This window comes from Botryllus schlosseri, chromosome 5 (assembly GCF_051294905.1).
Source record: "Botryllus schlosseri isolate E-star chromosome 5, Bs_hap1, whole genome shotgun sequence".
Taxonomy (NCBI): domain Eukaryota; kingdom Metazoa; phylum Chordata; class Ascidiacea; order Stolidobranchia; family Styelidae; genus Botryllus; species Botryllus schlosseri.
Genome location: NC_137240.1, coordinates 13,564,054 through 13,590,857, shown reverse-complemented (window position 1 = coordinate 13,590,857; position 26,804 = coordinate 13,564,054). Strand labels below are relative to the sequence as shown.

Below are 26,804 nucleotides of genomic sequence, written 5' to 3'. Positions count from 1 at the left end.
TATCTGGAATTCCAAAGATGCTCCGCTATTTATAATTCAAGATAGCCGCATTAAATTTTCAAAGTAAGACACGGTCAATACAAGATGCAGCGACATTTCTTCTGCAAAGTTGCTGGCCATCACGGAGTATAATGTGACTGAACATGAGTATACGCTATCTAAACACTTCCTGATGTGCGCTAGCCTGATAATGTTGCAGCATATCGTGATATGCTAAGCAGTATTAAATTAACTCTTAAATGAACACAGCAGTATCAAGAATACCTAGCATGGTGGCCGTCCTTATCGCAGAAATGTTATATAGCAGGCGTAATTGATACTGAGATGAGGTAGCGAAATATTGAGGTAAATGAGCACGGAAATATGATATCTCATTCGAGATTCGGACGGAATACTATAGGCAGGGTTGTGTTCAAAACAAAAATCAATTAAAACAAACATATTTAAAACATGGCCCTTGTTTAAAACATGTTTTTATTGTTTTGTTTTTTTCGAAGTCATGACGTCACGCATATTCGACTGTGGCGTCATAGTGGATTGATATTACCAATTGAAGATATAGGGTAAATATAACTCCTTTGACGAAATAGGCTTCCAACCACTGTCATATAGATAACAAAGGTAAACCGGTTTACCTTAGTTATCTATAGTCAATTAGTCATATACGGCCCAAAAATATCTTTAATCAGGACTACATCGTCATGCAGCATTTTTACGGTCGGCGGTCATCATCATCAGAACATTCAGTCCGTACCAATGATCTATATCTACGTACTATAGCTGTTGCACCTACTATTTTGAGGGTTCCAACCATCCCATATCGTATACGTCGGCTATATCGGGTGGTAATCGTCGTCCGTAGGCTCATGCAACATGTTTTTGAAAAGTATTTACACAATTATGGTATAATTATTCAACTTGAAAAGAACACAATTTTTTTCTTTTAAATAAGGCTTTGTTTAAAATTGAAACACTGTTAAAACTGACAAAACACTGTTAAACAACCATTTGTTTTAACCCTTTTAATGGGGGGTCAGATTTTGCAGAACTGACCATCACTTTTCAAATTCATACCGTGACCTCACCAAGACCTTAATCTGAGCTGTTCCAGTTTAAAATTGGCCGGAGTATAGCCGTCTACCGTTTCCACCCTCGATCGACACCCTATGCCATGTCTAGGGTTCTTTATACGACTAAATATACAAACTTTTTCTCTGAAAAATCTAATTCTCTCTCTCATTTTTCCCCGACTGACCCCAAGATAGCGTCAGAGAGTCAAAAATGATGCCTGAGTGCGTAGCCACCGTTGCTTGGTTTCAAACAAGCCGTCAACCATGACCGTAAACCGCGCAGCTCGCCAGATATCGAAAAACCAATAATATATGAAAATTTACATATGGGCGTGGTCAGTGAGTGGTCATAATGGCCAAGTTCAAGATCATGACCGAATCGGACCCCTACCACCCAGTTAATGGCATGAAACAACGTGGTATACTTTCTCTTGTCATATCCCACTATTTGCAGGCATAGTAAACCAGTTTATGACTCATTTTCCGTCTTGAACTTGGCTATGTTCTTGAAAATCACCGAAGCGTGACCAAAATTAACAAACCCCCTCAGAAAACTCCCCAGAACAAGGTTTGATGTTCCAAACGGTGATAAATCACACAGCAATTACTACTAAATAAATACAGTCCATCCTCAAGATTACCGGACCACGACTGACCTATCGATCTCGCTTCCCATGACATGCCGCCCTATTTCTTGTCGCATTCTTCTTCTATACTATCTTCTTTACTTTCATTCAGTGTGCATGCCTCCTATTTACATCGCCTAGGCCAAGGTGGGTGTCAGATTCCATAGACTACTCCTTGTCGCTTCGACATCTTCCTGTCTTTTCATTGTATCGCAAATTTGTGGTGTATTGAACTGATAAAATTGCTAATAAACCAATGATGATGATGATGAGAATACCGTACAAGTCGACTTCTTATGTTCTGGCAGAATTTCTGACTATATTTCCCACTCGGAAAATATCTGGAAATTTCAGGCATGGGTATTTTCAGCCCAACTCTTCATGTAAGATCGTTGGTATTCGAAAATTTACATGCCCTGCACCTTCAAATTAGGTATCATGTAAATCAGAAGATAGCTGGCTTTCCATGGAAACTCAAAGCAGTCCGCTACGACATATATCTTTGGAGAAATTGAGAGATTAACTTGAACTTGGGTCACCAGTAACCCCCCCCCCCATTAAAAGGGTTAAATGCAACCCGAACTATAGGCAGCAATGTCTGACCGAATGCAGAGTTGCTATGATAGAATATTGTGGGTATTCGGTATACCCGCAATTTCATCATCAGCATAACCTTTTCGGTATACGGTTCGAAAATAATTATCACTATGTATTACGCGAAATGAGAGAGGATAAAAAAAAAAGGGCATCCCTAAAAGACGGAGAAGCGGAGGCAGCGGAGACAGCGGAGGAAGCGGAGAACGGACCCTAAAACGCGGAAACAACGGACACGGCGGAGAGAGCCAAAATGCCGATTCCTAAAAGACGGAGATAGCGGAGGAAGCGGAGAGCGGAGCTTTCGGTCATTGACCTTTACAGACACGCGCATACGCAACTCAAAAACGTGTAGACGGCGGAACATATAAACTTCGAGCTAAATAACAATTAAAAGACAACATATGAAGCTGAGATCAGAATCTATGTAAGCGAATAGTCAGCCATTCGAGTTCGAGGGATGGCGAAGCGGACTGTTATAATATACTGAAAACGGAGTTCGGGGCGTAGCGAAATATATTTCGAAACAGCAGAGAATAACGGAGAAGTCAGCCATACGAGTTTCAGACCAATTTGGCGACTGATTGCCCATCGATGAGATGACATAGCGGACGGTTATGATATAGGCTACTGATAGCGGAGTTCGGGGCGTAGCGAAATATATTTCGAAACAGCACAGAATAACGGAGAAGTCAGCCATGCGAGTTTCAGGCCAATTTGGTGACTGATTGCCCATCGATGAGATGACATAGCAGACGGTTATGATATACTGAAAGTGGAGTTCGGGGCGTAACGAAATAGGTTTCGAAACAGCAGAGAATAACGGAGAAGTCAGCCATACGAGTTTCAGGCCAATTTGGCGACTGATTGCCCAATGCCCATCGATGAGATGACATAGCGGACGGTTACAATATACTGAAAGCGGAGTTCGGGGCGTAGCGAAATATATTTCGAAACAGCAGAGAATAACGGAGAAGTCAGCCATACGAGTTTCAGGCCAATTTGGCGACTGATTGCCCATCGATGAGATGACATAGCGGACGGTTATAATATACTGGAAGCGGAGTTCGGGGCGTAGCGAAATATATTTCGAAACAGCAGAGAATAACGGAGAAGTCAGCCATACGAGTTTCAGGCCAATTTGGCGACTGATTGCCCAATGCCCATCGATGAGATGACATAGCGGACGGTTATAATATACTAAAAGCGGAGTTCGGGGCGTAGCGAAATATATTTCGAAACAGCAGAGAATAACGGAGAAGTCAGCTATACGAGTTTCAGGCCAATTTGGCGACTGATTGCCCATCGATGAGATGACATAGCGGACGGTTATAATATACTGGAAGCGGAGTTCGGGGCGTAACGAAATAGGTTTCGAAACAGCAGAGAATAACGGAGAAGTCAGCCATACGAGTTTCAGGCCAATTTGGCGACTGATTGCCCAATGCCCATCGATGAGATGACATAGCGGACGGTTACAATATACTGAAAGCGGAGTTCGGGGCGTAGCGAAATATATTTCGAAACAGCAGAGAATAACGGAGAAGTCAGCCATACGAGTTTCAGGCCAATTTGGCGACTGATTGCCCATGCCCATCGATGAGATGACATAGCGGACGGTTATAATATACTGGAAGCGGAGTTCGGGGCGTAGCGAAATATATTTCGAAACAGCAGAGAATAACGGAGAAGTCAGCCATACGAGTTTCAGGCCAATTTGGCGACTGATTGCCCAATGCCCATCGATGAGATGACATAGCGGACGGTTATAATATACTGAAAGCGGAGTTCGGGGCGTAGCGAAATATATTTCGAAACAGCAGAGAATAACGGAGAAGTCAGCTATACAAGTTTCAGGCCAATTTGGCGACTGATTGCCCATCGATGAGATGACATAGCGGACGGATATGATATAGGCTACTGATAGCGGAGTTCGGGGCATAGCGAAATATATTTCGAAACAGCAGAGAATAACGGAGAAGTCAGCCATACGAGTTTCAGGCCAATTTGGCGACTGATTGCCCAATGCGCATCGATGAGATGACATAGCGAACGGTTATAATATACTGAAAGCGGAGTTCGGGGCGTAGCGAAATATATTTCGAAACAGCAGAGAATAACGGAGAAGTCAGCTATACGAGTTTCAGGCCAATTTGGCGACTGATTGCCCATCGATGAGATGACATAGCGGACGGATATGATATAGGCTACTGATAGCGGAGTTTGGGGCGTAGCGAAATATATTTCGAAACAGCAGAGAATAACGGAGAAGTCAGCCATACGAGTTTCAGGCCAATTTGGTGATTGATTGCCCAATGCCCATCGATGAGATGACATAGCGGACGGTTATAATATACTGAAAACGGAGTTCGGGGCGTAGCGAAATATATTTCGAAACAGCAGAGAATAACGGAGAAGTCAGCTATACGAGTTTCAGGCCAATTTGGCGACTGATTGCCCATCGATGAGATGACATAGCGCCAGCGGACGGATATGATATAGGCTACTGATAGCGGAGTTCGGGGCGTAGCGAAATATATTTCGAAACAGCAGAGAATAACGTGATTCAGAGGCTATTTCACGCGTTTCTTGTGACAATTTAACTGATGATAGTAGTGGAATATTATACTGAACTACTTTCTACTTTACAAAAACCTAATTGCAAATGTAATTAATTCATCCAGAATACTGTTCAGGTAGATGTTGAAGTAATTGCGAAACATTACCACTTCAGTAAGTACCGGAAGTAGCCCAAATCTACTTGATTACCCAGAAAGTACCCAGTAGAAATATTCAACATATATAATATCTGCACAATAATAAAGCACAAATAACGTCAGATTCGTATTCAGCGCCCCCAAATTAGGTATAATTGACCCGAAGAAGTCCTGGCGCAAAAATCGTGTAGACCAGTGTTGGTGCTGCGGCGTGCGACGCCATCAAACCAGGAAATTGGCCCACGAGCACATTCTTGTTTGAGACCTCTGCACTAGTGGCTATAGTGCGAACTCCGTAACTACCAGTGATGAGCGGATAGTGCTTTTCGAGACTCTGAATCTCTCCGACAACTTTAATGTCTGAGGAAAACTCCCTCCGACTCCGAAGAGCTCAATCCCAGACTCCGAGATACTCCGACCAATCTCGTCACGTATCCGAAACAGTGGCAATCATGGTACACTTGGTAATGTGTTTTACTAAATTAATTAATTAATAAATTAATCATGGCTGACTTCTCCGTTATTCTCTGCTGTTTCGAAATATATTTCGCTACGCCCCGAACTCCGCTAATATCAGTAGCCTATATCATAACCGTCCGCTATGTCATCTCATCGATGGCAATCAGTCGCCAAATTGGCCTGAAACTCGTATGGCTGACTTCTCCGTTATTCTCTGCTGTTTCGAAATATATTTCGCTACGCCCCGAACTCCGCTTTCAGTATATTGTAACCGTCCGCTATGTCATCTCATCGATGGGCATTGGGCAATCAGTCACCAAATTGGCGTGAAAATCGTATGGCTGATTTCTCCGTTATTCTCTGCTGTTTCGAAATATATTTTGTTACGCCCCGAACTCCGCTTTCAGTATATTATAACCGCGTCTGCTATGTCATCTCATCGATGGGCAATCAGTCGCCAAATTGGCCTGAAACTCGGATGGCTGACTTCTCCGTTATTCTCTGCTGTTTCGAAATATATTTCGCTACGCCCCGAACCCCGCTTTCAGTATATTATAACCGTCCGCTTCGCCATCCCTCGAACTCGAATGGCTGACTATTCGCTTACATAGATTCTGATATCAGCTTCATATGTTGTCTTTTAATTGTTATTTAGCTCGAAAGTTCATATGTTCCGCCGTCTACACGTTTTAGAGTTGCGTATGCGCGTGTCTATAAAGGTCAATGACCGAAAGCTCCGCTCTCCGCTTCCTCCGCTATCTCCGTCTTTTAGGAATCGGCATTTTTGGCTCTCTCCGCTGTCTCCGTTGTTTCCGCGTTTTAGGGTCCGTTCTCCGCTGCCTCCGCTGTCTCCGCTGCCTCCGCTTCTCCGTCTTTTAGGGATGCCCGATAAAAACGTGATTTCGTTGCACATGTCGATATGACGAGCAAGAGCCGCGAAATTCCATCTCATCGTTGCTATGAATCGGATGAGCAAGTATTCGTTCTTTCGTGATAGTTCTTCAATCGGGACGCGAAATTGGACAATGTTATTGAGTATGCAATTATGCATGCTAATTGGAATTCCTTACTGCGCATCATCGTCATTCACTGCAGCAAGGATTTTCGAGCGTAAATAGGGGATGGCAGAAGAGTAGCCCAAAACCCCATGGTATTTTATGTTGGAGACAAATTACTGATTTGATACGCGATTTCCAATGTTGTGGCGCACAAGACCTAACGGTGATATGCGCCACTCTTTTTCTTCTTCCAAAAATAAATAAACGCAATTTCCAATTTGCAATCATCTGTTTCGTAAATTCATTCTTGATGTCTGCTTGATACTCTAGTATTCCCGGATTATCGCGCACTATGACTTGTAAATGTGCAATGTGAATACTGCATAGTTTAATTTGTTATGGGCATGGCGCAATGTGCATGGCACAGTGTTTAATTCGATTATTCGGTTCGTTTCCACGTAAAATAGTATATTCCGATAAACTTGATCGACACCGGATGGACTGGTAACGAGTGCACCAATATCGAACGTCAAAACATTGGTCATTTTGGTATACAAATCGAATTTCTATTGATCACGTCGTTATATCCGCCGATATTGCTTTTACTACAGTTACAGTTGAATAATAATCGCACATTTAAAGATTGAATTGAGCTGTATGGCTTAATGTTAACGAGTACAGTGCCAGTGTTAAAACGCCGCATCAGAATTTGAATACTGTACAACAGTGTTGGGATGACTCGAGTCATGACTTGACTCGAGTCAGACTTGAGTCACCTTTTTCGTATGACTTGACTTGACTCGAGTCACTTTGCTAAAATGACTTGACTTGACTTGACTCGACGTATCAGAAATGTGGATTGACTCGTGACTCGGAGCAAAATTCACGAGTCAATTTCAAGTCATCAAGTAGTCGGTGTCGATCAAAATCACTGTATCTTGCATATGTTCGAACTGTTCGCCAAACGCTGGTGTAACCCGTGAGAGCGACCAATCATTTTCACTGAGCCTCCCTTGTTCTCTCACAAATAAATTGACCGCAAACGAAGTGATCGAAGCTTACAGCTTACGTTGTCGTAAACTAGTATAGTAAAGAAAATTCTGTTCTCTGTTTGTACCTTAACCAAACCTATTGTTTTATTGAAACGGAATTCGAATATAGTTTATAGTCCTCAATCATTGGCCCAGGTTCGAATTGTATCATATCGATTTATAAATGCGTAATGTATTACATCTTATCAATTCGCATCTATTCTCTATCTGGACTGGTAACTATAAACAGAGGTTTAGCAGTCCTATTTATATGTGAGTGACACAGTGCCTTCTTGCGTATATATTTAACTTTATATTCGTTCATCGGTTCAAAATCAATGACCACTCAACCTGTATTTCAGACAGCTAGCTAAATGCAATGACTTAATCATAACTCAGACTTCGAAAAGGCAACTTGACTTGAATTGTGACTTGACTCGTGACTTGACTTGACTTGACTCGACTTGACTCGAGTCACCTCCAAAAATCGAGTGACTTGACTTGACTCGAGTCACCTTTGAAAATCGATTGACTTGACTTGACTCGAGTCAAAATGTGCAATGACTCGAAATGACTCGTGACTCGAAGGTAGTGACTTGATCCCAACACTGCTGTACAACAGCAATGGCACGGAGTAGCGTTCTATTGCAACTATCATGTTAATCGACAATTGACAAGTATTCATTATGTCGTCACAAGCCGGCACGGCGGCACCTAGGTCGTCATGCATCCGCTGTTACTGACGGCTGACATACTCTAGATTACTATAGATAACCCGCCTACGGGTAAATTAGTAGTCTATATAGACCAGGGATGGCCAACCTTTTCGGCTAAAGGGTCACATGAAATTGACAAACGAGTGCGCTGCCCACTAGCCGCGCCAGGCGCGTAAAATTCTCAATGTTAATGTTATTATTACTTGCGTATATTGCGGGTCGACTGTATACCGCCCGCTGGGCTCAGTTTTCAAGGGCAGGACGATTCGGCATCTGGAAACATCGACATCGAAGATTTCCGCTAATATATAACAATCATTTCGTGCCTACATTTCATCGTCGACGATCTTTCTGCGAGCGCAAACGCGAAAAGACTTTCTCTCGTAATTACGAATATAGTTAGACTCAATCGGCTAAATAAGGCGTTTTTTCATTTTCCGGTGGGGGTAGGCTACAAAGAAAGACATCGTGTGAAAATTAAACACGCGATGCGTGAAGAAAAATTTTACTACGTTTTTAGTTTATTGTAATGTACGACGATTTACAAAAAATGTGACTGGACACTGGATCTGCCAATGCGTCGGAACTGTTCTTTTAGTCATCAACATCCCAAGTGTCGCGGCCAGACTAATCATATTTTTGGTTGGCCTTACAAGTTCACGATCTGAGCAATTCAATTTCGATAATATAACAGGGAATTTCGATAATATAATGGGAAATTAGCTCGCGGGCTACTCAAAACCTTCTCGCGGGCCACATATGGCCCGCAGGCCGCGGGTTGCCTGCCCCTGATATAGACAGACACCTTCGTTAGTTTTCAGAGCCGGAGTCGGAGCTGGAGCCGGAGTAGTGGTAATAATGCGGCTCCGGAGCTGGAGCCGGAGCTAGTGTATGATAATTAAATAGTATATTCATATTGAAATGAACCCGAATATTTTCGGCTGACACTCGTCAGGGGTAATCGTCAGCAACTAGTAGAGAATTGGAAAGAACATTGTATATCAACAATCGTATCACAAAATATGACGTCACCAGCGTGAAATTTCGAATGAGAGAGCGTTCAATGTACTATTTTTAGGTGATACACGAACTCCTTTTGTTGACAGAGTTTTGGTTGGTGTATGATAGAAGAAAGCTCCGGAGCCGGAGCTGGAGCAATGCAAATTTACGGCTGCTCCGAAGCCCTGCTGAAAACTAAAGAACACCCCTCACCAATCTCACCGTGATGCCATAATAGACACGACAAAATGAGATTAAAATACTGTAAAATTGGCCGATTATTATGAAACACCTATCCTTTATCTACAATTCCTTACAATTATCAAACACGCATGGAAATCAATGTAATTTAATCATATGTACTAACTTTGGCAAGCCAGTGAGTCATTTATGAAATACTCATCGATTCAAAAACACCACAAGATTGCGATATAATGAAAAGATAGGAGGGTCATTCTTAAATGTGCATAGCATGTGCTTCTCGATTTTGCGAAGATTCCCCGTAGTATTGGATGGCAGTATGATAAAATGCTTACACATATGCACAGAATCAGCCATCGAACTATTGCTCCGTGTCAATTAGATACTTCTTTCAAGTGAACACGTCTGTGCTACTTGATGTTGCCTTTCGATGCCTGATCTTTGGTCTGTTTCGAGTCTTCGTTGGCTTCGGCATCGTTGTCGTCGCCGACTTCGTCCGTCTTCGTTTCATCTTGCTTCAGAGATTCAATCACTTCTGAGGATCTATAAGAAAAATTTGCAGCAGGAAGCAAAACAGGACTATGCCTGATGTCGATGAAGCTCGCGGAAACCACTTCGACATCTGTTTATCACAAATAACATATTTCATATATCTTCTCATGAACGTGAGTCTAGTTATCAGTTGCTGCGAAATTGCATATGGTTTGATTTCAACAGGCTGTACTGCACGGTACGCAAATATTCAGTGCTGGACGACGCCTGATCGATAATGACGCAGAAGCGTGAGAAATATGAGCAACTCGTGGCTTCATATTTTCGTTTCAAATTGTTTACTCCGTAAAGCACTTCACTGCTTTAGTCATTCAGTAATTTACTAGATTCCATCGTCATATAATGCACTGAATCATTGGTTACGTCTCATTGTGATGGTCAGAATCAGAGATGAGCGGATTTGAAATTTATATGTCCTAATCCAATCCAAATCCGTAGTATCAAATCCTAATCCAGACATTTTGTATATCCTAATCCTAATCGTTATCCGATATTAACTTAGAATTCCTCTTAGAACGCCTACATCTTATGCCTATTATTCTCTAAAAAGACAAAAAACGCATAATGAGTGCCAATGTAGGCCTATGAAGTAACTTTGGTAGGACGAAAAACTTTGTCGCCATTCGCCACAAGACATCGATATCCCCGAAAATCGGTAACTCCAATCCTAATCCTATTCCATTGAAAAAAATCTGAATCCTAATCCGACAAAATTTCACAAATTCGGTTTTCCCAAATCCTAATCCTAATCCAGTGGTTCCTAACCTTTTTGACCTCGCGGCAGCCTTTGCAAATGAAAAATAGTTCGCGGCACACTAGCACAGTGGTTCTCAACATATTTTGGATGGCGCACCAGACCCTTACGGGAGATAAGCACAGCTACCACTTTTTACCATACTAATAATAAAAATAATATTAACATATTTTGGCTTACGGCACCTGAGAACTATACCAGCATACTTAGCCGCCCCCACAGGCCCACAGTCGTACAGACGGGGTCTCTGACGAAGTACTTTTACCTTTTCGGATCATTCAAGTAGGATATACTCAGCTTCAAAGAAGAAATTACGGCATCTTCCTTATCTGCGGACATGTCACAAATACGTCTACGAATGGCATCATTCGACACGGGAATCATTTTCAATTTCCGCAGCTTTGATCCCAATGATTATTTTACAATTCTAGTGCGAGAATTACTTTCTCCGCTTCCGTGCGTTGATTTGAACTTTAGCGATTACCTCTGCGCCCACATAACTATAGCCTGTTACGATCTCGTTGAAACTTTGGTCTGCGCATATATACCATATTTCATATGATTTGTTTGACAATAAACCCTGCCCAGTACCGCATTGTCGATGTAATTAACCATCGCATAATTTCAAAAGTTTCGAAGAAATCCCTCGCGGTACATTTGCGAAACGTAAATGGCACACCGGTTGAGAACCACTGTCCTAATCCATGCTCATCTCTGGTCAGAATACGACATCCTGGAGATTTAATTAATAGCCAATGACCAGCTTATGAACGCTTGGTTCACCGTAACAAGGGTTGCATTTAAAACAAAAATCAATTTAAAACAAACATGTTTAAAATGAGGCCCGAATTTAAAACATGTTTTTAATTGTTTTCTATGTTTTTTAAGCCCTGACGCCACGAATATTCAATTGTGACGTCATAGTGGATTGACATTGACAATTGAAATATTGGTTAAAAATAGCTCCCTTGACCAAATATATGTATACTATTGCTGTTGAACCGACTGTTTTGAGGGTTGCAACCATCCCATATCGATGTACGTCGGCTATATCGGGTGGTAATTGTCCGTAGGCTCATACAACATGTTTTTTGTAAAGTATTTACACGGTTATGGCATAATTTTACCACTTACAAAAAACACCATTTTTTTTAACGGCTTTTTCCTAAACACTATTTAAAACTTGTTTTAAACAAAGTGTTTTCAAACACCGTTTGTTTTAAATGCAACCCTAACCGTAACTATATTGTTGATTATCGTTGAAAAGGGTAACATATTACGTTGCTCTAATTATTTCAAGTTTGCACTCAAGTCGCAATATTGATGATGTCACTATAGAACTATACTGTATTATACAGCCTCTGGAAGCCAGAACGCGATCCGAATATGCTTTGTCGGCTACAGCTACACCATCATTTCATAAGTATGATCTGACTACAAGATATAACTAACATTCTCATTGGCGTAGCCCAGGAGGGTACGAGATGCGAACAATACATCCGAGTGGTCATTTCATTAAGGTTTTGTCAGGAATATCTAGAGTTCTAGATATCCTTGATTTTTGTGCCCTCTACATTTTCAATCGGGCTACTTCGCTCTAGCATTCTATGGAATGGTTATGTTAGAATTGGGAATTACCTATCGCCAAAATCGTGTTGATCCTTGTCGTCGGGAGCCCCATCCCAGCGTCTTGACCTTCTGCTACGTTGTTTTGATTCTCGCATGACTCCGTCCTCGTCCCCATCCGTTTGTGGCGTTAAAGCATGTCGATGTGCTGACGAAAATGTTACGTGTGTTATTTTGAATTTGCGCTACCCGTTCATTAGTAGCCTAATCTACGTATACAGTTTCGTTAAAAATTCATCGTTAATTTAGTATGTGGAACAGCACAATGCGCTGTACATAGAAATATATATTCAATGAAACCAATAATCGTATTCACACGTTATTGAGGCTCTTTTGACGCGATATATTCCACTACATGTAATGCACATCACTGTGGGAATATATTGGCAGAACTGTTGTGAAGATAGATACAAAAACATGCCATAGCTATAGATAGCACTGTCTTTTTTATAATCTGATCTGGAAAATGCCGTAATTCACAATAGCTAATATTCTATGAATTAGAAAATTGTGCATATGAACCGTTTTAATTGTTCTCGAATCTAGGATCGCAATATTTGTATTCGATATATAGGCCAATTTGCTATTGAAGTAAATTTACCGTAGGACTGGTGGCGACTGACAGGAAAATGTCGGTTAACTCTATCGAAACCTTCAGCATTGCTTCTAAGTCCTCCAGAAGTACTCAAATGCGGCCTTGAAAAGAATCAAGTTTACGCATTAATGATTATTTGCAGTTCATCTAGCTAGGCCATAGACCAGGGGCACACAACTTCTCCGGTCGGCGGGCCGGTTATGGAGAAATGAAGCTACCTATATGCTAGGATTAATCGTATTTCATGTAAATTTTAAGTTTCAAGCATAGAAACCAAAACAGTATTCAATGAATTTACCAATGTATGTATAATGTATTAGCTGTTGAAGTCAAGGAGACAGCTGTCGGCGGATCCGGCCCGTGATCGTATGTTGCCCGTCCCTGCCATAGACCAATATATAATCTCTGTTCTATCAGCGTCGCGGCACTATGCATATGCATATGCATAGAACATATACTTCAACGTCGGTTCAAGAATACAGCATGGCGAGGATGAATACGCCCTGCTGTTTGACGACCTCGCGAGGAGATATTGACTGCCTAGGGGTGATGTTATTATCATTATTCTTATTATTATTATACAGGTATTATACAGTGACGCTTATCGCCGTTTAGGCCTTGTGCGTCACGATACAGATATTGGTACAGGTCAGTTTCATTAACAGTTCAGTATCTTCAACATCATGCATGCGTCCGCCTTCGGGTCTCGGCTGCCGACTTTATGAGAGCGTGGCTTACTCTGTGTCTTGGCTTTTCAACACACTGTTAGTACAGCGGGATCGGCGATGAGGAGCCCAGAAAACCTCCGACACATTGAAATATGGCAGAGCTGAGACTCGACCCAAGAACCACTCGTAATGTAAAGTTGATTCTGTTGCTAACACACATTGTATGGCATGGAGCTCAAAGAAGCAATCGAAGTATTGAACTGACTGCTGCATTGATGTTTCTGAGGATTAATGTTGAGTTGCTAAACCATGTCCATTGTCCGTACTATCCCATGGCGGTATGATGTTACAACCAGTTTATACGGCTAGAAAAACTATAATTACAAACGAAATATAGACACAAATCTTGTGGAATCCCAACTCTGATTTTGCAAACCGAAAAATTTTTCGAGGAAAACGCCGCCACAGCAAGGTATTCAATGTAGTCACAAGAATTTCCACGCAACATTTTGATTATAATGTATAGGGCCCTGCATTATGTTATAGATACGATACAGTCTCCTACTTGTACATGGCGTAGAATAACTCCAATGCGTGTCCCGCCGGTAGTGCCATAACCGTCACGTGGGGTTCCTCTTCGTTATCCCAAATGCCTTTTGCTGCAACGCGATCCCCCTGACAAACGAACTAAAGCTATTATGTAATTGAGATTAATTGGGAATCAACGGTGTCATTTTTGAATATATTGGCTGTACTGTAAAATATAGTATATCGAAAATCGTTGTACTTACAATGCCTATTCTCCCACCGCGTCCAAGGGCGGTGCAGCAACTTATACAGCATAGTAAAGCGGTTATTGTTTCGACAAGTGATATCCCGCAGAGAACCGCGGCGACCGTTACCTGATCAACGATATGAAGGTGCACGTTCGTGATTATGTAGCATACATAACCATGCAGCATCATGACTAATGAAAATAGCGAAAGGGATTTAGTGGGTTTACGATATGAAGTAACCGCGCTATCGGACGAGGTTGTTAAAGAGATATCTGGATTGTAACCTACAATATTCATTGCTTTTTAAACCTGGTTACGCCGTCATCTTATGCAGCCGTGAAGCCGATTCAATTTTCATTCAGCAAAGAAAGGGTGACCATGACCAATAGTAAATCATTGACATCATGACAAATCAGGACATCATAGATTGGTGATCCTAATGGGACGATATTATGTAAAGTTCAGGTCATTTAGTAGCCGCACCCGTACCTTTAAAGGTCAACTTGAAACGCTCCGAAACCGAATCACAATAATAAACATCAACGACAGCAATTTTGTTGATAAATAATAGGCCCCCTCATAGCAAAGATCCAAGGCAGCAGAACAGAACAATGACAAGTCCATACAATTTCGAACCAAGGTGAAGCTGATCCTTACACCACACATAAAACTACGGTACTGGAAAGGAAAGACGAGCACACTTGATTACAAAGTTGTAATGGTAATGCTGATTAAAGAAGATGCCATTGTGACCGTAATAATGTATTGAAACCGCAGCAATCTAGCATTCTGAACTACATAATGACAGACTCGTTATCTTTTTTGTAATTGTTTTAATCTTGCGCTAATTTGTAGATTATATGGATCCAGTCTTCGAAAAAATACACGCTATGTGTATGAGAAGCACTTACCAATCTGGTTGAGGTCCCAAGCGATGAGTCAATGACGATCGACATGCACGAATAAGCGAAAATGCATATTGAACAAGTCAAGCTTGCAACGGACATTATGCACAACCACGTGACCGTTGTGGAAGTCTTGCGCTTCGCAGCAGCCACGCAGAATATGGACGATAACGCGTACTGTAATCACCAAATTGTCAAATCTACAAATGAAGAGCGTCAACTGCATCTGCATACCGGAAATGAGCCCCAGGTAGCAATCCCCACGAGTCCGAAGAATGATCCAGCCGGAATGTCGTTCAATTGTCTGCGTATCCATATCGCAGATATTCCCAGCACGACAGAAATAGTCCAGCACGAGGCATGACATATTGCAAAACAAGAAGTTGAACGCACCGAGGCAGCATCGTATGACCAGTTACGGGTCAAATGCGACCTACTATCTCGACGCATATAGTATATCGTGTAGTAATCTAGCACCTTTTTGGAAATCACTAGATGTCGACAACGCAACATTTTGTTTCATCAAACTTTTCCTATAGTTATTCCCAGAACTTCCCCACTCCCAGTGTAGACAGAGTATATCATTATTATGCGTAAATGACCGACTAACTGACCGCGTCACCGTGCCCGTGGAATCCGTGGATATAATTTAGCTTTACATAAACTGATATACGTGTCTGTGTGTGGTGGCAGCGGTACGAAACTCTTATATTACTTATAATTTTGTTTGATTTCCCAGTAATATCGAATAGAAGAGCAGGTGCTTAGCCTATATCTGTGAGCTCTTGCGAGAAGGGCAAACGTCACAATGTTGGTAGGCTAAAATTTGTCCCATCAAATGATGTGCTCGCTTTGTATCCGTCCGAACGCAACAAATTGCCTACAAGCCATGTTCACTTGACAGCATATCGATAACTAGAACTGTACGATCACAGACACGGACTACTGCATAACGGAATTCGAATACTTCTAGAACGACTGCGACTAAGAGTTGGGCATGTACCCATACCGGCGTTTGTCGAACATAGCTAGACTCATACTCCTTCTGTAGTCGATAATAATGTAACACGGAATACGGCATGTCAGTTGAACTTTTGAGCCTCCATAAATCGCCAACGCAATATCATGGAAAAACTAAATTTAGGGGTGTAACCTCTGACATTAGAGTCGACACTAGACCCCGGAACTCATTCCCTTACTACATCTAACTATATATCTGTGGATTATGGTTTACAGTGCTCATTTTACATCATAAAAGGTTTATTTAAAAACAAATCAATCTCATTAGATCTGCACTTCATCGGTACCACCTGCTTAACATTGCACAATGCACGTTGCACATTGCAGATGCTTATAATCTTTCTCCGCGTCTCGTGTCGCTGAAACTCGTTCATGTTGTGAGAGTTGGTTGCGTTTGAATACAGTGACTAGCCATAGATATTGTTAACATCGTTTTGGTTGTGCCGGTATGTATCAGTACAAAGACGGGATAGATTTTTATCGACTTAAGATAGAAAGAACATCAGTTCAAATTACGAAAGTAATTATACAACAATGCGAAATCTTCGGTCAATAAAGGCGATACGCGGAGGCGGTAAAATGACAATAGGTAGCCCTAAGTTATATTAAAACACAAAAGAAGTATTGTCATCCAATCTTATTGTTTCTCGACTTCAATATCGGCGACAGATATCGTGAATTGTAGAGGAATTATTAAATTTCTCGATTTGATGCAAACCTTGAATGTGAACGTCGCGAATACGCCTGGTAAATATTGTTGCCTATATGGAGGGCTTGGAGGCTGCATATTATTGTACAAATATAGTACATAGATACATATATCACTCACATTTAATCGTCGGAACTTTGCGTGTAATGTTGAGCCTATTTCGTAATGTTTATATTTCTACATTCATATAAACATCAGAAGCTTATATATATTGAATATATAAATATATGCATCTTCATATTAGACTAGAACCAAGTTACGATTACGCCTACGTCAGGTGTCTGTTATACGCATCCCTTATAAATATGGATTTCGCATGCTTTCGAAATGTGTTTCTGATAGTTTATCATTTTGAAATCAGTTTCTGAAGTTCCGAGTAACTCATCCAGTAAATATATTGGACGTTTGTTTATATATTAATATTCAGGCTATACCCAGCTAAAAGTTTATAGTTCCTTTCGACAAAACGTGGTAACCCTCTTGCCGGGCAGGCTGCTGTATTCTTACAATTTTGTAGGCAATATCTGACATGATGAAAGACGTACTTTCAATAGGTTCCACTGTTGGACAAACAATGTAATAATTCCTACCGCACGCGCTCAATTGAATCAGCGACACATGATATCTTCACCCTGACATGTACCGAAAGCTTTGAGGTTATCTACGTTATGAATTATTTTAGAATGTTGTAGCGAGCATAGGGAGGGAAGGGATCATGTCTATAAGGCTTGGCGAGTTGCAGAAGAATCGCGTAACCGTTCCTGCTTAAACGTTCATTGGTAATCCGTTTTGGTTTTACAGTATTGCAGAATTTGGTTTTGTCGGTAGTTTTGCAGCGTTCCGAAATGCCGAACTATGCGGCTCCTGGGCATCCTTACGCCTCTCAGAGCATATACGTGACTGTCAGCCCGGTGTACAAAGATAGATCCAAGTATGTTTCACTAAGCTGTAACTTTTTTAGTCGAAGGAAAAGGTTCTCATGTCCAATAGACAGCCTTACCTACTCACCATCATGGGCAGTTACCGGTGTGCAATCGCATTTCCCGCAATTCGTAGAAATATAAACCAAGCATAACGGCAACGTGTCTGCAGCGCGGATGAAGCCTGGCTGTCTAGCGATGGTGCTATTAGACGAGTTAATCATTGCGTTGGTTGGCGAATCGGTGGGAAACCTGTTCCGTCCGCATCCGCAAGCAATGCTTCTGAATTCGGCACCCGCTATATCCAAAATCTGAAAATTTCACGAGGGAAAACAAACGGACATGTAACCATCTTGGATATGAGCTATGAGTGCATTTCCCCTGTGGTTTTGCGTAATTTAGTGTCATTGATTCTGCTTGTCAAATTATTTTAACTCGAATTTTTGTTAGCCAGTAGGTCTGGGTACAACGTTTCGGGCACGTGATTGTACATTGTACAATTACGATGCTGCATGTTCCCCTTCGTTGAAGCCTCGAGACCGAGATTCCCCACATCCAGCATCCGGAAAATATAGCTGATGACGGCTTTACATCAGTGCCGTAGCCTATCTCTTTTAAATTTGAATAGGACTATGATATATGTGTGATCCAACCAGCAATTTGTCTTTCGAGTAGGTCGGCGGGATCGGGCAATTTCCAACGACCGAAGCTGCCTAGGATCAATTCATCCAGATCGTCTGAAAGTCTTCGATTAGTAAAACCTCTGGAGGAAGCCAGGGCTCAATCAGCCCAGGGATCGTACAGATACCCACATCACGTTGACCATCAACGACGGGTTTGTATTTTTTTTATGTTTATGTCATTTCTAGTAGATTTATAGACTCGACGGGGGCCGCATTGTTACTTATCTTCTGTCTGACTATATACTGCCGTCTCAATTCTCACCTAACCAAGATTGATGTACCGGGTTCCATCTGTGTTCTTATGTTTCTCCCGGAACACTGCATCGCCACTAATAATAAGATATTTGAAATTTGAGTATCGCCTGAAAACTATTTATTGGAATAGAGTTGCTTTCTCATTAGAAAATTCTTTGGCTGTCCGTGGTTGCAGTTATCAAATAGCCTACATATACTTCCCAGATATATAAAGTCCAGTTTCTGTTTTATAGCAGGCGGGTTTAAACGTGACGCAAAAAAACAATATCAGTTTTAAGTGCCACTTTTCCATAATATTAATCATGATAATATTAATAGACTCATTTTCATAGACCATTGACTCATTGATACTGATTGATAGCAATGATAGCAGTGCGCTGAGTAATTTGTGCAACAATGGGAATGAAACGAGATGCAATTGACACGGTGGGAATTTGAGCTGCCCGCGTTAAGTTCTCCTATAGAAGTAGGCTATTGTGCCGTCATCGGCGTTTATAACATCACAATGATTGCATGACCTCAGCTCCGTAATACTTTGGCATGCTGAATTCCTTATTATCCATGTCGTATCAGGCCACCGACCAAGTTTGCAACTTGACGCTTCAATAGTTACTAGGGATGGTGTGAACGTGAGGTTCACGTTCGCGTTCTGTGTGTGAACCTCAGAAATTTAGAGGTTCACGTTCACAAACGAACCTTGGTAGGTTCTGCACTGTGAACCTTTTTCATATATTACAATTTTCAATTCATCTTTGGTTGAAATGTATTGTATTTCAACTGAGGGCCACTATATACATTGTGCCGGTAGCATAAAAAATCAACACTAAACGAGCTCGCACCTTGGCAATCTCAAAAATTTAACTTGCTTTGTTACAAAAGTTTACTCGAATATTTAGTGACTCTCTCTGGTATGAGCTTTACCCACAACCACACAACATCAAGAGCGAAATACACCACACGTAGTTATAGTCAGCGAATGATGCTTATTCAACCGATCAATGAAATTGATATCATTGTCTGATGTAAAAAATCTAGCAGGCGTACGGGGTCAATCTTGATTTCATACGTTTATTGTATCATAAATACCAAATCCGTGCGATTGGGGTGTTGGCTACTGCTTTATAACTTGTTTATGGGGTAATATCGGTAGCAAGTATAGAAACCCGTTTTCCACTCGGGTAAATATCAATGTAGCAATAGTCAGACTCCGAACACATTGTCCATTTGTCAAGGCGTAAACTTATATTCCCTTACTTCCCTGTCGAAATTGTTGGCAAAGCTACGGAAGATATTGATTTTTGGGATTATTATATAATTTTATTGCCCCAGTTGATGCATTTGGCGACTTTTAAACCGCCAACATGTACTTCAGTATTGTAGCATCTGGCCCGAGTCGTCGCTAGGCATCGTGTGCATTAATATAGGCTATCACTTCACTGAAATGTAGGGCTGAATTCAGAAATATGACGTCACGTGACGTCATGAGGTTCACGTTCGCGTTCACACAGAACCTCTTAAAAAGGTTCGCGTTCACACGAACCTGAACCTTTCAGAGGTTCACACCATCCCTAATAGTTACAACTTAAAAGTACTGTCCTATCTTGTATTCGTACTCCTCTTATCTCTTATCTGGATATGCAGCAGAGGTGGTCAGTAACGAATTACTTCTACTTTTTCGAAGTACTCAAGTAGTTTTCATCTACTTCTGGTACTTACCCAAGTAAACCTGATTTTTCTCTACTTCTACTTCGTAATATTTTGTGATCTATTTATTTACTTTTCGCTATTTTCAGTTTGTCAAGTAGATGTAACTTAATCCTCCAATAAGAAAGATAGCCTGAGGAATTTCGGGGCTGTTTTCACGGAGTAACAACATTTAATATTCATAAAAGCCAATTAAACTTTTTTGCGCTTCGCGCACAGTAGTTATGGAGTGACAAGTATGCTATCATGAGAGTATTAGTGAATATAATTTAGGTACCGGATTACGTGGTTCCGCGCACACCGCATCGTCGCCCATATCAAATATTTCATCACAGTAAATATGGGTCACCATAGCGTTTGAAACTACCGTTTCGCAGTCTAGCAATTACCTATCATATCGTAATCTAGCAGCCCATGACGTGTCCTGCTAATCCGGAAAGGTGGAATCCGGCTTTTTATAACGTTACCTCTATTTTAGCAGACCACCTTCGGAAATTTCTGGACAAAGGACGTGAAATATATTTTCCGCTTTTTAGCAGTGGTAGTTGGATTTCACTTTCAATTCCGAGTATCATACTTTGAGTTCTAAATATACTCTCAATTCTTTTGTTTGCAGAACATACATGTTAAAGTGTAAAAGCAAGTGTAGTAATGCCTCTATTTTTCGAAAATAAAGCTACGCTAAATGGCAGTTTTACGATCCACTATATCCTAATCTCGCAAAGTGTTGAAACCGTATCTGACACAACTTATCCGTATTGCTCTTAGCCTAAATTACGGACCTTATAATATGGGGTAATGGCGTCATGTCACGATATTTTCTACAACGGGGTCTTCGAGGAAACAAAGGGTTAGTATCGCATTTTCTTATCAATACTATAATTTGCATCCCATGATGCGAACGAATGCTTATTCTGTCGAAAATTGATACCTACTGCGGGATGCATCAATACGCATCAAGCTCTCTGCACCTTCCGCATAGCTCAATTTGCAGCTTTTGACAGTCCATGTGAACTAATTAGGACTGTTTTAAAAACTACTAACTTACTTGAGTAGATTTAAAGTCAGTGAATTATACTTCTACTTGAAGTAGTTTGAGGTTGCTTTTAAAATTTATACTTCTACTCGTTTTGCGTCGCAACTTCTACTTCTACTTGAGTGGCTTTCTTGACTACTTTGACCACCTCTGATATGCAGATTGTGTTATAGATACTATAGTTGTTGATAATTATATGATCAACACTACTCTACTTACATTAGCTATCATAGTGCTTGTGCGCTGTCGTAAGAAAGGTTGTTCGAGAGCCGAGAGGAAAAACCTTCAATACAGGATTATATTAGCTTACAATCTTCGATATGATATTTTCTGTCTACATGCTATGTACCACATACGTAACGAATATGATAATGAGCATCGTAACGTACATCATATATCATATGTCATTAACCAGTACATGAATACGACATGAACAAACGGAATTTACTCGATTTAGGGTTGTGAAGTGCAAATCTTCCTGCCGATACCACGACTCCGTGGCGCAACGGTAGCGCGTCTGACTCCAGATCAGAAGGTTGCGTGTTCAAATCACGTCGGGGTCACTTTTTTTTCTCTTCAATTTTTACAACACTTTCAACCATGTCAATGCAATCTTGCTAGAATCAGTTTTAAAACGAAATTTACAAGACAATACTCTTTATTATCTGGCACTCGAAGTGTAATAGATATACCTTGCTCTGTGACATGTAATGTACGGTTGAATATATTGATAGGACCAGACCAGACCAGGATAAACGAGATTTAAAACTACATTGCAGCTTATAACAAACAACTTCATTCAAAACACTCCGTGGTGTCGGGATATGCGCAGATGGTTTACTCCGGATCGGTCTCGCGGTACATGGTACGACCAGGAGGACTTCGATCGTTTCCGCCAGGCTGCTTTTGCCTTCCGCACTCCTGCTGGCGAAATCTATCACGTCAACAAGCCTCTTCTCCCGGGCTACAGCGGATATGTTCCTGGTATAATTCCTTTCTACATCGGCTATATACCTCTCAAACCTATTGTTATTCTTGGCATACAGCTTGCAACGGTATTGAAATAAACCCTAATATTTTCGTCGATGATTATCGCAGCAACTAGTAGTGATATATTTCAATATGGATATATATCATTCAATTGTATACTGACGTTTCGTACCTCCAAGAGTCTATTCATGTACAATATTTGAAATCCATAAAATATATCAACGAGCCATGTATTGAGCAGCGAAACTTTCCAAATAAAATAACAGGATATTTAGACGATAAACTTACAAAAATATATTTCTCTGAACGTTTTGTTGTGACAAGACTGGTTGATAGGGCAATACCCTGCACGCATGGTCGTGTTGACATTCATACTAGGAAATCATTTTAGGACTGAAATACATGTCAACAAGCGATATCTACACATTCCTGATGTCAAGTCGCAAACTAACACTCTATTTCACGGCCAAGCCGGTACTTGGTCGGATGATTCGTGAGGTTATAGTCATATCCCCATCAAACTCCATATTCCACGCAATGGTATAGGCTAACGATCTTTAGTCAAGCAAGGTTTGATCATAAATGCTTGGCAGAGCGGACAGAAGTATACTATGGGCACTTTCTATGAATCGGATCGGATCAAGTCAATTGTACTTCGAATATATTTATGTCGTCAAGCCAATGTGAAGTTTTTATCACATCTGTGGTGACAGCGCAATGAAATTATGAAAATATCGTAGGCGCGTGGTGATTGACAGTGAAAGATAAGCTCTTTTGTACGTGCCAGTAAAAAATTTCTTAGTTGCGCATCCGTAGGCGCATCCGTCCGATACAATCCATACGACGTACGCGGTTGTTCAATCGTTTCTGTGTTTCAGTTTCAAAAACACGAGGTTTTGATTTTATTATTGCCGCTATTGCTATAGGTGAAGACTTGATTCTCGTTGATCCAGAACGGGAATACGAACCCTGGCAGACTGTGTGATCTCCCTATGTGGGGCCGTAACAGCACCCCCAATTGGGGGAGGACGAGCTCGAAGCTCGAATAGTAAATCAACATAAATTATAGAGTATTTTTTAGTAGAATTATTAAACATGAAAATTACAATACATGCTTGATTTACTAGTTGCTGACGATTATACCACTGACGAGTGTCAACCGAAAATATTCGGGTTCATTACAATATGAATATATACTATTCAACTATATATTGAAGTTCTGTACCTCCAAGAAGCTCTTTAAATGCCTTTATTTTAATATGACTACCCCATTTAGTCTAAGATAGGCATTTCGGCGCCGAAAAGGACCGAGGAATGGCGGCCGAGACCTTCGATATACAGATATATATGCCCATTGCCCAGTTGTCAATTGTTCATATAGGCGCCTAAATGGTTGGCACCGAATAATCCTGTCTTGGCTATCTGGGAAAATGACGCACCCTGCAAAGAAATGTCATCTTGGAATCGTGTGCGTCTCACGAAAGAGGTTATTCTTTCAGTTTAGTCTGGTGCTTTAGTGCGATTCCTATATCTTTTATCGGCTGGGAGGTCACGAAATAACAACATGCAGCAGATTAATTAACAACATAACATTAGGATTACCATATTTTGGAATCGGGATAGGAGGACCCTTTTTCAAAATTTTCAATCTTAGAATACCGGAGGAAAATCCTGAGAAAATAGTAAATTTTTTCCCACTTCGCGGTCGGTTGACTAAAAAACGGTCGTCACTTCCGTTCGAACCACGAATTTCCTGTTTCGCGTCATTTATGCCCATTTGCACTCGAATCTATCCATCAATTTGGCTCAAAAAGATGTAAAGGAGGACGAATTGCCAAAAAGGAGGACATGTAGGCGTCTTTGGAGGACATTTTCAAAAACCTGAAAGAGGATGAGAAATCCTCCTAAAGGAGTAACCTACGTATGGTAACCGTGCCCTAAACTTCCGATAACACCACCTCCCTCAGCTCAGCCGGTAAATCTGATCACGTGGGCGATTATATAATGTGCGATTACTAGGGCGATTTTTTTGTTACCTAAAAAAACTGCTTGGAAAGAATGGAGAAAGAACGTTCAAAAGCAGTAGTTGTTGAGTGTCAACACTGAAGTTGTGCGTACACTGCTGGGGACAAACCGTGTTGCTTCATTCTGGCAATGGTGTCTACATCACAATTTTTCATCATGCGCTTCTTGATATAAGAATCATACAATGCGCACGCAGTCTTGCTTCAGTTGGGATGCTGTGGTACGTTGAGCATAACACCATGTCAACCTATTTGTTTCATTTGAATGTTTATAATTCACAATGAGTTTATGAGCAGACAATGGGCCGTCTAAGACGGTAAACCTAAAAAGTAGACTGCAAGCCGTCAAATGTCAAATGATAAGCTCACCGACAGTGCAAAATCTACGATACAGACGAAATGCAGGTTGCAGAAAAGTTTTAACTTCGTAAATAATTTTGACATTTTTTGACCTGACGCTACAATTTTGACCTAACTTTGACTTTTTTGGCATGTCAAAAAATATCGCCCTAGCAATTACTAATTTTTTTGACAAAATTCAGTCACTCATCAGAAAAATTCTTCGCGCCATTATGTCGTAGGCCTACATGAACGATATCCCATTGGACAATGAATTCCGGCTTACCAGCAGTCGTGAAATGAAGGGACTGGAGGTCTGACGTTGTTTTTTAGGTGAGGGGGCTGACGAAGTGCTGTTTCGGTCGATTATGTGAGAATATTCAACGTATAGTTAGGTCTGATCGGGTAATATTCTAAGTCACCTTGATGCTGATTCTTTCCTGCCCCCCAAGGGAGGCGCGATCCCCAGTTTGAGAACCCCTGGTCTTATGAACTATGGCCCCCAATAATATATTGCTTCTTATTTGTTAATATTATGTTACCCCTGCAGTGCGGTACGTTTGAGGTATAGTTCTGTCAATTTCGTAAAGCTTATATCGCGATAGGACTTGTTTCTGTAATCCATTTTATCCCATTTTCACATTTAGATCACCGTTTCCGTTTCGGAATGACATGGGGCAGAGACACCATTAACCCCAATAGAATCGGAATTCCAAGGCAATGGGAATCGACATCGTATTTTCAAGACCGACCCATCGGGGCTTGAAAGTTTACCACGTGTAGTTTTTATCGATTAAATGCCATGCTGTGTGAGAATACTTTTCTACCATTTTGCTGTTCGTTACGTTGACCCATATCATTACTAGCTCAATACTTAAATTCGCAAAATGAAACGTGACTCTAATCAAGTAAATTACGCATGTGACTTTCTGTGGATTATTCTTATCTTGGGAAGTGGGAACCATGTGTGCATATAATAATACAGCGTGGAATGCTTTATCCCCAGGAAAAATGCTACTGCGCTCTTTTCGTTACGATGAGAGGCGTTTGGGCGCGCACGATAGTCCACTTGTGTGGGGGAGATGGGCCAGACCGCAATAATCGGACGGCTTAGGGAACTCCGCAAAACGTCACAATACCCAAGTCGAAAATGTTGGGGAAGCCAAAGGCTCCTTTGTGCATGCAGGACTGCAATACACTCGGTGGTTCAATCTGATGAACAGATAGGAAGGCCTCGAAACGACGAAGTGCGGTCTATCAATCTAACAACCACCATGTCCTACTGGTTTTAATGCCCGGCAGTGTTCAACCATATTTGACGCTTTTTTGCAAAGGCTCTGTAAGATAGGCCTACAGGGGAAGAAGAGCCCGGATAAACCTTCAAGACTCGAAGTAACGTGGTATGCTCTCACTCATGCTGGTTTGTGAGCTCACTCCATCCACGGTAGAGGTCGACCGATTATCGACATGGCCGATTATCGAGGCTGATATTTAAAGCTTTCCCGATTATTATTTAAAAAAAATTCCAAAATTTCGGAAATTCAATGCTCCCTGTTCTCAATCTCAAGAAATCGACGACGCAAAGGGCGATATATGACAGATTTACCCTTGCAGGACGAGTATAGCTGGGTGAGCATGCAGAGAAACTATGCTTCCTGCATTACAATCAACCTTTTCTGGACTGATCTGCAATCCTGTATCATATTTTGCTTTTTGGGTTATCCCAAATTTCATCGAATGTGCACAATTAAGCAATAATTCTTTTCAATTTCAGTTTTCTCGTTTGTTGTTCAGCTTTCTGTGGCATGTACAAGTGCCATCTTGCCTAATATATAAT

General features: G+C 41.2%; 2 protein-coding genes and 1 non-coding gene across 5 annotated transcripts; 2 read left to right on the top strand and 1 right to left on the bottom strand.

Annotated features, from left to right (window-relative positions):
* Nucleotides 1–9,545: 9,545 nt before the first annotated feature.
* LOC145439091 (uncharacterized) lies at nt 9,546–16,853 on the bottom strand. 2 transcript variants are annotated; one of them, XM_080316571.1, is made up of 7 exons: nt 15,522–16,853; nt 15,294–15,464; nt 14,398–14,508; nt 14,172–14,293; nt 12,945–13,039; nt 12,356–12,491; nt 9,546–9,954 (listed from the first exon to the last, which is right to left on the bottom strand). In XM_080316571.1, the coding sequence occupies exons 1-7, from the start codon at nt 15,798–15,800 to the stop codon at nt 9,822–9,824; spliced, it is 1,047 nt and encodes a 348-aa protein (XP_080172697.1). In that variant the 5' UTR covers nt 15,801–16,853; the 3' UTR covers nt 9,546–9,821. The 2 variants fall into 2 exon arrangements, with proteins under 2 accessions (XP_080172697.1, XP_080172698.1); XM_080316572.1 differs by having other exon boundaries at nt 14,172–14,281; nt 15,522–16,848.
* An 872-nt stretch (nt 16,854–17,725) lies between these two features.
* On the top strand, nt 17,726–25,892 carry LOC145439092 (uncharacterized). 2 transcript variants are annotated; one of them, XM_080316573.1, is made up of 4 exons: nt 17,726–17,947; nt 18,609–18,771; nt 22,394–22,598; nt 25,615–25,892. In XM_080316573.1, the coding sequence occupies exons 1-4, from the start codon at nt 17,862–17,864 to the stop codon at nt 25,731–25,733; spliced, it is 573 nt and encodes a 190-aa protein (XP_080172699.1). In that variant the 5' UTR covers nt 17,726–17,861; the 3' UTR covers nt 25,734–25,892. The 2 variants fall into 2 exon arrangements, with proteins under 2 accessions (XP_080172699.1, XP_080172700.1); XM_080316574.1 differs by having other exon boundaries at nt 17,728–17,947; nt 18,612–18,771.
* On the top strand, nt 22,106–22,177 carry Trnaw-cca (transfer RNA tryptophan (anticodon CCA)). Its single transcript has one exon. It is a non-coding gene; the product is annotated as a tRNA-Trp (tRNA).
* Nucleotides 25,893–26,804: the final 912 nt, after the last annotated feature.